This window comes from Melospiza georgiana, chromosome 7, assembly GCF_028018845.1.
Source record: "Melospiza georgiana isolate bMelGeo1 chromosome 7, bMelGeo1.pri, whole genome shotgun sequence".
NCBI classification, from domain to species: domain Eukaryota; kingdom Metazoa; phylum Chordata; class Aves; order Passeriformes; family Passerellidae; genus Melospiza; species Melospiza georgiana.
The window spans coordinates 18,288,207-18,300,428 of NC_080436.1; the positions used below are offsets into that span (position 1 = coordinate 18,288,207).

Consider the following 12,222-nt stretch of genomic DNA (forward strand, 5'->3'; position numbering starts at 1 on the left):
TAACAGATGTCCCTGGTCCACCAAAAGACCTTAAAGTAAGTGATATCACAAGAGGTAGCTGTAAACTCTCATGGAAGATGCCAGATGATGATGGTGGAGATAGAATCAGAGGCTATGTTATAGAGAAGAGAAATATTGATGGGAAGGCCTGGACTAAAGTCAATCCAAACTGTGGCAGTACTTCCTTTGTGGTACCTGATCTCATAACTGGCCAAGAGTATTTCTTCCGGGTGCGTGCAGAAAACCGTTTTGGAGTTGGGCCTCCTGCAGAAACCATCCAGCGGACCACAGCCAGGGATCCAATCCGTAAGTAAAGTTAAAGTCAAACAAATCCTTTAAACCACATGGTACTGCGTGGTGGATTTATTCACTCTTCTGTTTTGTTTGTGAAGATCCTCCTGATCCACCTATTAAACTGAGGATTGGCCTTGTAACCAAGAACACAGTGAGCCTGACATGGAAACCACCAAAGAATGATGGTGGAGCTCCTGTTACACATTATAATGTTGAATGTCTCCGCTGGGATCGTACTGGAGAAGTGAAAGAGTCTTGGAAGCAATGCAACAGACGTGATGTGGAAGAAACTAAGTTTACTGTTGAGGATCTTGTAGAAGGTGGAGAATACGAATTCAGAGTCAAAGCTGTAAATATAGCAGGTCCTAGCAGACCTTCAGCCACTGTTGGCCCGCTTGTTGTCAAAGACCAGACATGTAAGTAGCGATACTAGTAAATACAAATTCCATTTTAAAATTATGAAATATTTTTGTATACTACTTTTTCAACATTTTGTTGTAGGTCCACCATCTATTGAGCTGAAAGAATTTATGGAAGTTGAAGAAGGAACAGATGTTAAAATTGTGGCAAAGATAAAGGGTGTACCCTTCCCCACATTAACATGGCTAAAAGCTCCTCCAAAGAAACCAGATGAGAAATCACCAGTGGTGTATGATCAACATGTCAACAAGATTGTTGATGAAAATACTTGCACTTTAGTGATCCAACAGTCTCGCAGAAATGATACAGGCCTATATACTATCACAGCTGTAAATGACCTGGGAACTGCTTCAAAGGAGATGCGGCTAAATGTTCTGGGTACATATCAAGAGCTCTTACTATTACATTAATTGATAGCCTGCTTTGACACTTGATTAATTCTTCTTTCTTAAAACTTATCTTGTAGGTCGTCCTGGACCTCCAGTAGGACCTATTAAATTTGAATCCATTTTGGCTGATAAAATGACAATATCATGGCTTCCTCCATTGGATGATGGTGGTTCTAAGATAACAAACTATGTTATAGAGAAAAAAGAAGCAAATAGGAAGACATGGGTGGCTGTTACTAATGAACCCAAGGAATGCATATTCACTGTTCCCAAGCTGATGGAAGGCCATGAATATGTGTTCCGCATTATGGCACAAAACAAATACGGTATTGGAGAACCTTTGGACAGTGAGCCAGAAACAGCACGAAACCTTTTCAGTAAGTAGAAATAAGCTTTCAAGCTATGTCAGTTGCTTCCATATGCTTCTATGCATACAGCATCTGTTAAATGCCACTACTGTTTTCTCTGTTTAGTAAGTTTTCTAGAATAACTTGAAGAGTTTTAGCAGTAGTACCTGATTATTAAAAACATTTGTGGTAATTAAAATATTTTTCTTCCTCTTTGTGTCATATTAAAGTACAATCTCAATATGTTTAATGCTTAAATACACAAGTAAATGTTTATTTGATAAGATTCAAGTTATTCTGTTGTGTTTGAGATATTATTAATGTCTTGGACCAGAAAGAATCAATTTCCTACCTTCAGTTTTGAAAGATAAATTGTACAGAAAAGCTCAGACCTAGGAGGAATGTTAGGTTGGCTAGAGAAAATGGTTCTTTAAACAGCAAGTGTTAAGCTGAGCACTAAAATGAGGTAGTGATCCAGAAAGGCTAGGAAAAAAAATTTTTGACAATTTTTATCTGGAGGAAAGATGTTTCATTTTTCACAGAATTATATGTACCTTAATAGGGGTGAGAAACTGAATGAGGAAAGAAATCTTGTGCAAATGGCTAACTGCCTAGTGCAATGGGGACCATGTGAGTGCATAGCTCTTCTGCACTCTAGCTATTTCCATGTATTTTTAGCATATTTTTTACAAGCTACGTGTGAATTTTTTTCCCTCAGCTGTGCCTGGACCTCCTGACAAGCCAACAGTTAGCAGTATAACACGTGACTCAATGACAGTAAACTGGGAAGAACCAGAACATGATGGTGGCTCTCCTATTACTGGTTACTGGTTGGAGCGCAAAGAGACCACTGGAAAGAGATGGACCAGGGTTAACCGAGATCCTATCAAGCCTATGACCCTGGGGGTTTCATACAAAGTTACAGGCCTTATTGAAGGCTCTGAGTATCAGTTCCGTGTGTCAGCTATCAACGCGGCTGGTGTTGGCCCACCAAGCATGCCATCTGATCCAGCACTTGCTAGAGATCCTATTGGTAAATATTTTACATTTTTTTTTTAATTTGAAAGTATTCAAATAAGATCGCATAATACATTTTTATGCTGTATGATGATATTTTTCAGCCCCACCTGGCCCTCCTATACCAAAAGTTACTGATTGGACAAAGTCTTCTGTAGACTTGGAGTGGACTCCACCAGTAAAGGATGGTGGTTCTAGAGTCACTGGCTACATTGTTGAGTTTAAAGAGGAAGGAAAGGAAGAATGGGAACGGGTAGGTGGAAAACAATTACAGAATCAGCACTTCTCTCTGTATCTACCAATATTAATTGCTCCAGAAAAAATTTCTTTAAAAATTTTTGCTATTCACATTATTTTCTAAAAGTTTACACCATAATTGTCTTCATATGTTTAAAATACCAGACCAAGCTTGTCCTTCCTCAACATGAAGTTAACTTTGAAAATACTAGAAGTAGAATTTTACAATTTTTATTTCAAGATGTTGGAAAATATGTAGGTAATATGTGATAAAAAATACAGAAGACCAAGTTAGAACTGTCAGAAAAGTAAACCTCACTGGTATCAGACAATGTCAAAGCGTTTACAACTCCTATATTTCTACATTTTCCTAATTTTTTTTAAAAATAGTGCATTACAGAAAATTTAACTGGTGCACACCTTGGCTATTTTTTGTATCTCCATAAATACGTGGGTTCATTTTAAGTAAAACCCACATTTCCTATACTGTTTCCAGGTAAAGAGACTTTATATTGGATTTTGAAAAGAAAATAAATTAATTCCTTTTTTTTTGTTTTTCTCACTTACATGAGTTTGTGTGTCCAAAAATATATGTAATTCTTCTGAGACCAGACTGTTGTAATTGCTAAATAGATAATTCTAACAAACTTCTATGTTAGAATATGTTAGAAAAAAGACAAATCTTTAGAATAGCTTGTAGGTCCATGAGATATATTTCTTTCAAAATTCTAAAGAACTCTGTTGGCTAGATCCATGTACATCCATGTACACTTAATACTTTGTGTGCTTGTAAATCTGAAATGATATCTAATGTCAGATCTGTTTCAAACTCTGTAAAGAAATTGATGATATCTTGATGTTTGCTGATTACAATGTTTTTTTTTTCCAGGTAAAAGACAGAGAAATTAGAGGAACCAAGTTTGTTGTGACAGGATTAAAAGAAGGTTGTTTTTATAAATTTAGAGTTAGAGCAGTAAATGCTGCTGGCATCGGAGAGCCTGGAGAAGTTACAGACATTATTGAAATGAAGGACAGAATTGGTATTTATCATTTTGATTTACATTCTTAGTATCTCTAACTCAAAGTAAGAAAAGGAAATAATTGACTTTTTTTTTTCTCTACCCTCAGTGGCTCCTGATATTAATTTGGATGCAAGTGTCAGGGACAGAATTGTTGTTCATGCTGGAGGAGTAATTCGGATCATAGCATATGTCTCAGGAAAACCACCTCCAACAGTGAGTTGGAGCATGGATGAGCAAGCTTTGCCAGAAGAAGCCAAAATTGAAGAAACAGCTATTAGTTCTTCTTTAGTCATCAGGAACTGCAAAAGGAGTCACCAGGGTTTATACACTCTTCTTGCTAAAAATGATGGTGGAGAGAGGAAGAAGACAATTATTGTTGATGTGCTAGGTAAATAGCAGCTTCAGTGCTTGTGAACAAGTACAGTTTACTAAGATTCAGCGTGTATGTTTCAATACTCCATTTTTTTCTTTGCTTGCAGATGTGCCAGGCCCAGTTGGAATGCCACTCCTTACAGAGAATCTAACTAATGACTCTTGTAAATTGTCATGGTTTACTCCAGAAGATGATGGTGGTTCTCCTATTACCAACTATATAATTGAAAAACGTGAATCTGACCACAGAGCTTGGACTCCAGTGACCTACACAGTTACAAGACAGAATGCTACTGTTCAGGGACTTATTCAAGGGAAAGCCTACTTTTTCAGAATTGCAGCTGAGAATATAATTGGCATGGGTCCTTTCACGGAAACAACAAAAGAGATTCTCATTAGAGATCCAATAAGTAAGAATATTTTTTGTTTGGATAACTGTCATACGAGATTAATACACAGGAAGATTCTGAATAGGCAGAAAAATGAATCTATCTTATTTTTACTTTATTCACAGCTGTTCCTGACCGTCCAGAAGACCTGGAAGTAAAAGCAGTTACCAAGAACTCTGTTACACTAACTTGGAACCCTCCAAAATATAATGGAGGCTCAGATATCACCATGTATGTTCTAGAGAGCCGCCTCATTGGAAAAGACAAATTCCACAAAGTTACAAAGGAGAAAATGCTTGATAGGAAATTCACTGTAGAAGGCTTGAAAGAAGGTGACACCTATGAGTTTCGTGTGAGTGCTTGCAATATTGTGGGGCAAGGCAAGCCATCATTTTGCACTAAACCAATCACGTGCAAGGATGAAATTGGTATGTTTCTTTTTCATATTTCTTTTGAAAATAGTAATTACATTTACTGATTCCTTACTTTTTCATATTAATATTGCTGACATTTGTGGGCTTTGTGTATTTTGTATTTCAGCTCCTCCCACACTTGACCTTGACTTTAGAGACAAGCTTATTGTCCGAGTTGGTGAAGCTTTCAGCTTGACTGGACGCTACTCAGGCAAACCTGCACCAAAGGTTACTTGGCTAAAGGATGATATTGTTGTGAAAGAAGACGACAGAATAAAGATTAAGACAACTCCTACAACTCTTTGTTTGGGAATAGTAAAATCTGTCCGTGAGGACACAGGCAGATATTGTGTTACTGTAGAGAACAGCACAGGGTCAAGAAAAGGATTTTGTCAAGTTCATGTCGTTGGTAGGTTTTACTGAACAAAAACAATACTGTATGTGATTTTTATTGGTGATTAGAATTCATTGATTTTTTAAAAATTTAAGTATTGAAATGTGCTCTTTATTACAATAATTCAATTTACTGCTTTCTCAGTTATACTAAAAAGCTATTTATTTATTTTAAGCACATATTTAACTCTGAATTTGTTTATTCAGCATGAATAATTTAATCTCTCTACATACATTTAGAGAATCTCAACACTGTAGAAAATGTTAATCACCAAATACTTTCTAAGCATTAAGGAATTAATTCCAGTATGTCAAACATGTATTACAGAGTAATAACCCTGAAGTCTTGATTCCTTATTATAACTGTACTGTCAAGTTTCTAATTTTATACTGTGTTTGCTGTACTGACAGTGTTTAATCTATGTTGTTTTGTGAAGTTTATAAAAAAGCATGGGTATGCTTTATTTTTTCTTAAACAGATCGCCCATCACCTCCAGTAGGCCCAGTTATATTTGATGAAGTCTTTAAAGATCATATGGTTGTTTCCTGGAAACCTCCATTAGATGATGGAGGCAGTGAAATTACAAATTACATAATTGAGAAGAAGGATACACACAAAGACTTGTGGATGCCAGTTACATCTGCCACAGTGAAGACAACATGCAAAATTCCCAAGCTGCTTGAAGGAAGAGAATATCAAATTCGAATTTATGCTGAAAATCTTTATGGCATAAGTGATCCTCTCATCTCTGATGAGATGAAAGCCAAGGACCGTTTCCGTAAGCTTTTAGTTTTCAATTTTATTTAGATACTCCAATCTTTATTCTGTTTGTAATGCTCATGCACTCTTTTTTTCTTCTCACCCTAGGTGTTCCTGATGCACCTGAGCAACCAATCATTAAGGATGTAACCAAAGACTCTGCAGTAGTGGTTTGGAACAAACCATATGATGGAGGCAAGCCAATAACAAACTACATTGTAGAAAAGAAGGAAACAATGGCTACAAGATGGGTCAAAGCTACCAAAGACCCAATTTTCCCTGGTACAAAGTTCAAAGTACCTGATCTCCTTGAAGGTTGTCAGTATGAATTCCGTGTTTCAGCAGAAAATGAAATTGGTGTTGGCGATCCTAGTCCACCATCAAAGCCAATTTTCGCTAGAGATCCAATCGGTAAAGTATCACATTTCATTTCTCATTGAATTTTCAATGCACTCAGTTTCAGTTTAAAAATTATTCTAATAGTTTCTTTTTTTTCTCTCCCATTTCTTTATTGGTTTTTTTATAACAGCAAAACCAAGTCCACCTGTTAATCCAGAAGCAATAGATAAAACTAAAAATTCAGTTGATTTATCTTGGCAACCACCACGCCATGACGGAAATGGCAAGATAATTGGCTACCTTGTAGAGTTTCAGAAAGTTGGAGACGAGGAATGGAAACAGGCTAATCTTACAGCAGATTCTTGTCCTGAAACAAACTACAAAGTCACTGGTCTTACTGAGGGATTAACCTATAAATTCAGGGTCAAGGCAGTCAATGCAGCAGGTGAATCTGATCCAGCGCATGTTCCTGATCCAGTAGAAGTAAAGGACAGGCTTGGTGAGTTTAAGAAAATCAGATAAGTTCACCTAAGAATAGACCTTTTTTTTCCTCATTTGGTAAAACTTGTGTTTTTGATTCCAGAACCTCCTGAGTTAATACTTGATGCTAATATGGCCCGCGAACAGCATGTAAAAGCTGGTGATACCCTGAGACTTAGTGCTGTTATTAAAGGGGTTCCATTCCCAAAAGTTACTTGGAAGAAGGAAGATCATGAGGTCTCACCCAAGGCTGATATTGAAGTTACAGGAGTTGGCAGTAAGCTTGAAATCCGTAACACTGTCCATGAAGATGGTGGAATGTACTCCCTGACAGTTGAAAATCCAGCTGGTTCAAAGACTGTTTCAGTAAAAGTTGTGGTCTTAGGTAATCTTTTTGTCTTCCCTTTATACAACATCTTTTTACTCTATAACTGAAGATTAGGAAATAAAGAAATTTCTGGAAAATATCTGTAAACCAAGTTATAAACCAAGTTATATTTTTATTTTTATGCAAATATAAAAAATAGAAAAAGGACTAAAAACTTCATAAAATATAATATAGTTTATCTTGAAATTTACAAAGTTTTTTAAGAAATGCTTCGGTTACCAAATAAATAACAGATTATATTTTTATCAATGTTAGATAAACCTGGTCCCCCCAGAAATCTGAATGTCAGTGATGTTAGAAGCGACTCATGCTATCTCACTTGGATGGAACCAGAAGATGATGGTGGCTCTGTGATTACCAACTATGTGGTGGAGAGGAAGGATGTAGCTTCTGCACAGTGGGTAGCCATCTCATCATCCTCCAAGAAACGCAGTCATATGGCTAAATATCTGATGGAAGGCACTCAGTATCTCTTCCGAGTTGCAGCTGAGAATCAGTATGGTAGAGGTCCATATGTGGAAACACTTAAGCCTATCAAAGCTATAGATCCACTGCGTAAGTGTTTTTCAGTTATATGGTTTGATTTTTTTTTTATATGGGATTTGGTAATTTTGAGGTTGTCCTGTTGGTATGAACATGATACCCTGGTACCATAGATTATTCATGGTTTACCTAGTAACCATTTTGGTGTTGTGTTTTAAAAGATCCTCCAGGGCCACCAAAGAATCTGCATCATGTTGACGTTGACAAGACTGAAGTTTCCCTTGTTTGGAATCGACCAGATCGTGATGGTGGTGCTGAGATAACTGGGTATTTAGTGGAATATCAAGAAGATGGTGCAGATGAATGGACAAAGTTCCAGACAGTCCCTATGCTAGACTGTGTTGTTACAGGCCTACAGAAAGGAAAAACATACAAATTCCGTGTGAGAGCTCAAAACATTGTTGGTCTTAGCCTTCCAGATACAACTATACCAATTGAGTGTCAAGAAAAACTAGGTAATTTTTGTTTTTTCATGTTTTTTAACTGATTTTTTTTCTCTTTTTCTATTTTTTTCTCTTTTTCTATAAGCATTTGCCCTGAAAAATTTATTTCCATTTTTCTCTAATTTCAGTACCTCCATCTGTGGATCTAGATGTGAAGTTAATTGAAGGTCTTGTTGTTAAAGCTGGCACCACAGTGCGCCTTCCTGCGATTATGAGAGGTGTGCCAGTTCCCACAGCAAAATGGGTTACTGATGACACTGAAATTAAACCAGATGGCAAATATAAGATTGAGACCGACAATTACTCAACTGTTCTTACTATCAAAGACTGTGTAAGAAAAGATACAGGAGAATATCTACTCACAGTATCTAATGCAGCTGGCAGCAAAACTGTGGCTCTGCACCTTACAGTTTTGGATGTCCCAGGCCCACCAACTGGTCCTATTAATATTCTTGAAGTTACACCAGAATATATGGTTATTTCTTGGCGCCCTCCTAAAGATGATGGTGGGAGTCCTATAATAAATTATATTGTTGAGAAGCGTCAATCAAAGAAAGAAACCTGGGGAGTGGTTAGCTCTGGAACAAGTCACACAAAAATTAAGGTTCCACGACTGCAGAAAGGCTGTGAATATATTTTCCGTGTCCGTGCAGAAAATAAGATAGGCATTGGTGCACCTCTGGATTCAGAACCAACAGTTGCTAAATACATGTTTGATCCACCATCCCCACCTGGTAAACCAATGGTTTATGATATTACAGAAAATGCTGCAACAGTGTCTTGGACCCTACCAAAATCTGATGGTGGAACTCCAATAACTGGTTATATACTCGAACGTCGGGAAGCATCTGGTAAATGGGTGCGTGTCAATAAGACACCTATACTTGATATGAAATACAGAGTCACCGGTCTTTTTGAAGGCAACACATATGAATTCAGAGTTTTTGCAGAAAACATGGTGGGCTTAAGCAAACCATCTCCAAGCTCTGATCCAATAAAAGCATCACGTCCTATCACTCCTCCTGGGCCACCTATAAATCCAAAATTAAAAGACAAAACTAAAGAATCAGCTGATCTTGTGTGGACAAAGCCCCTCAAGGATGGTGGCAGCCCAATTCTGGGATACATTGTGGAATGTCAGAAAAGTGGAACTACACAGTGGAATAGGATTAATAAGGATGAACTCATTAGACAGTGTGCTTTCAGAGTACCTGGATTAATAGAAGGAAATGAATATAAATTCCGAATAAAAGCTGTTAACATCGTGGGAGAAGGAGAACCAAGAGAACTACCAGAAACTGTACTTGCAAAAGATATTCTTTCTCCACCAGAAATAAGCCTAGATGTGACCTGTCGAGACTTAATTACTGTCCGAGTAGGTCAAACAATACGTATTACTGGTAAGGTAAAAGGCAGACCAGATCCTGAAATAACATGGTCTAAAGATGGCAAAGTACTAGTCCAAGAAAAGCATGTTGAAATACTTCATGATCTACCTAATGTTGAACTGCAAGTGAAGGAAGCCAAAAGATCTGATCATGGCAAATATATAATAGCAGCTAAAAACAGCTGTGGACAGGCTCAAGCTTTTGCTATTGTTAATGTACTTGACAGACCTGGACCATGTCAGAACCTGAAAATAAGCTATGTCACAAAAGACTCTTGTATGATCTCTTGGGAGAGTCCAGTGGATAATGGTGGCTCTGAAATTACAAATTACATAGTAGAATACCGTCAGCCGAATCAGAGGGGATGGTCAATTGTCTCCTCTGATATTACTAAGCGATTAGTAAAGGCAAATCTTGTAGAGAACCGTGAATACTTCTTCAGAGTTTGTGCAGAGAACAAAATAGGTCCAGGTCCTTGCATTGAAACCAAGACTCCTATCCTTGCTATCAATCCTATTGACAAGCCTGGAGAGCCAGAAAATCTTCACATTGCAGAGAAAGGAAAGACATTTGTATACCTGAAATGGAGAAGGCCCGATTATGATGGTGGAAGTCCCAATTTAAGTTACCATGTTGAGAGAAAACTGAAAGATTCAGATGAATGGGAAAGAGTTCACAAAGGCAGCATTAAGGAAACACACTACATGGTAGATAAATGTGTGGAAAATAAAATTTACCAATTCCGAGTTCAAACTAAGAATGAGGCTGGTGAAAGTAACTGGGTAAAAACAGCTGAAGTTGTTGTGAAGGAAGATCTCCAGAAACCAGTGCTAGATTTGAAATTAAGTGGCGTTCTAACTGTGAAAGCAGGCGATACAATTAGAATTGAGGCTGGAGTCAGAGGAAAACCACAGCCTGAAATTGTATGGGCAAAAGACAAAGATGCCACAGATCTCACCAGATCTCCAAGAGTCAGTATTGAAAACACTTCTGACATGTCTAAGTTTGTTCTCACAAAATCAAGGCGCACTGATGGTGGGAAATATGTGATTACAGCAACTAATGCAGCTGGTAGCTTTGTGGCATATGCTACTGTTATTGTCTTGGATAAACCAGGTCCCGTACGAAACTTGAAGGTCACTGACATTTCAAGTGATAGATGTACTGTTACTTGGGATCCTCCAGAAGATGATGGTGGTTGTGAAATACAGAACTACATCCTGGAAAAATGTGAAAGCAAGCGTATGGTTTGGTCTACATTCTCTTCCTCTGTCCTAACAAACTATGCCAAAGTGACACGCCTCATTGAAGGTAATGAATATATATTCAGAGTGCGTGCAGAGAATAAAATGGGCACTGGTCCACCAACAGAAACACATCCAATTATTGCAAAAACGAAATATGATAGACCTGGACGCCCTGACCCTCCAGATGTCACAAGAGTCAGCAAAGAAGAGATGACTGTAGTTTGGAATCCACCAGAATATGATGGTGGCAAATCAATTACAGGATACATTTTAGAGAAGAAAGAGAAGCGGTCACTAAGATGGGTTCCTGTTACTAAAACTCCAATCCCAGAGAGACGCAAGAAGGTTACTAATCTCTTCCCCGGTCACGAATACCAGTTCCGCGTCAGTGCTGAAAATGAAGTCGGACTTGGAGAACCAAGCTTGCCATCAAGACCTGTAATAGCCAAAGACCCAATAGGTAAAATCCCACTGTATTTTTCTGTATTATTCCAATGTTAACAGATTGCTAAACTGTACAGCTGTGTTCTAACCTGTAATTTTTACTGTCTTGCAGAACCACCTGGTCCTCCCACAAACTTGAGAGTGGTTGATAGCACAAAGACTTCCTTAACCCTTGGCTGGGGAAAACCAGTGTACGATGGTGGTGCTCCGATTATTGGATATGTTGTAGAAATGAGACCAAAAGTTGAGGGTGCTGATCCTGAAGCAGGATGGAAACGATGCAATGTTGCTGCTCAAGTTATTCATACAGAATTCACAGCTACCAGCCTGGATGAGAAGCAATTATATGAGTTCAGGGTTTCTGCCCAAAACCAGGTTGGCCTTGGCCGACCAGCAGAATTGAAAGAAGCTGTGTCTCCCAAAGAAATACTTGGTGCGTTTTCCCATCTTCTTTTGGGTTGTTTACATACAACACTTTTTTTTCTTTATGCTTATTTTATTTAATGTGCAAAACTTTGCATTTTATTTCTTTGTCTTTCAGAACCTCCTGAGATTGAGCTGGATGCCAGCATGAGAAAGTTAGTCACAGTCAGAGCAGGATGCCCTATTAGACTTTTTGCCATTGTGAGGGGTCGCCCAGCACCAAAAGTCACCTGGAGGAGAATGGGTATTGATAATGTTATCAGAAAAGGACAAGTTGATCTGGTTGACACTATGGCCTTCTGCGTCATTCCCGATTCCACACGTGATGATTCTGGCAAATATTCATTGACACTTGTTAATGCAGCTGGAGAAAAGGCTGTATTTGTGAACGTCAGAGTTCTGGGTAAGTAATGAGAGAAATACCTCAAGACAATTCTAAAACTATTTTGGATATTCCTTGCAGGAATATTTATT

At 38.0% G+C, this 12,222-nt stretch overlaps 1 protein-coding gene across 1 annotated transcript in view; it reads left to right on the top strand.

Moving 5' to 3' along the window:
* TTN (titin) overlaps positions 1–12,222 on the top strand; it is a 235,893-nt gene that overhangs the window by 167,514 nt on the left and 56,157 nt on the right. Inside the window, exons 184-203 of the mRNA XM_058028137.1 lie at positions 7–306; positions 393–710; positions 796–1,092; positions 1,181–1,480; positions 2,169–2,483; positions 2,572–2,720; positions 3,594–3,744; positions 3,833–4,114; positions 4,206–4,508; positions 4,613–4,915; positions 5,028–5,309; positions 5,773–6,072; positions 6,162–6,464; positions 6,583–6,891; positions 6,976–7,257; positions 7,516–7,815; positions 7,965–8,258; positions 8,375–11,341; positions 11,438–11,758; positions 11,867–12,151. Coding sequence (XP_057884120.1) covers positions 7–306; positions 393–710; positions 796–1,092; positions 1,181–1,480; positions 2,169–2,483; positions 2,572–2,720; positions 3,594–3,744; positions 3,833–4,114; positions 4,206–4,508; positions 4,613–4,915; positions 5,028–5,309; positions 5,773–6,072; positions 6,162–6,464; positions 6,583–6,891; positions 6,976–7,257; positions 7,516–7,815; positions 7,965–8,258; positions 8,375–11,341; positions 11,438–11,758; positions 11,867–12,151 — 8,361 coding nt within the window. The remainder of the gene's footprint in view (positions 1–6; positions 307–392; positions 711–795; positions 1,093–1,180; positions 1,481–2,168; positions 2,484–2,571; positions 2,721–3,593; positions 3,745–3,832; positions 4,115–4,205; positions 4,509–4,612; positions 4,916–5,027; positions 5,310–5,772; positions 6,073–6,161; positions 6,465–6,582; positions 6,892–6,975; positions 7,258–7,515; positions 7,816–7,964; positions 8,259–8,374; positions 11,342–11,437; positions 11,759–11,866; positions 12,152–12,222) is intronic.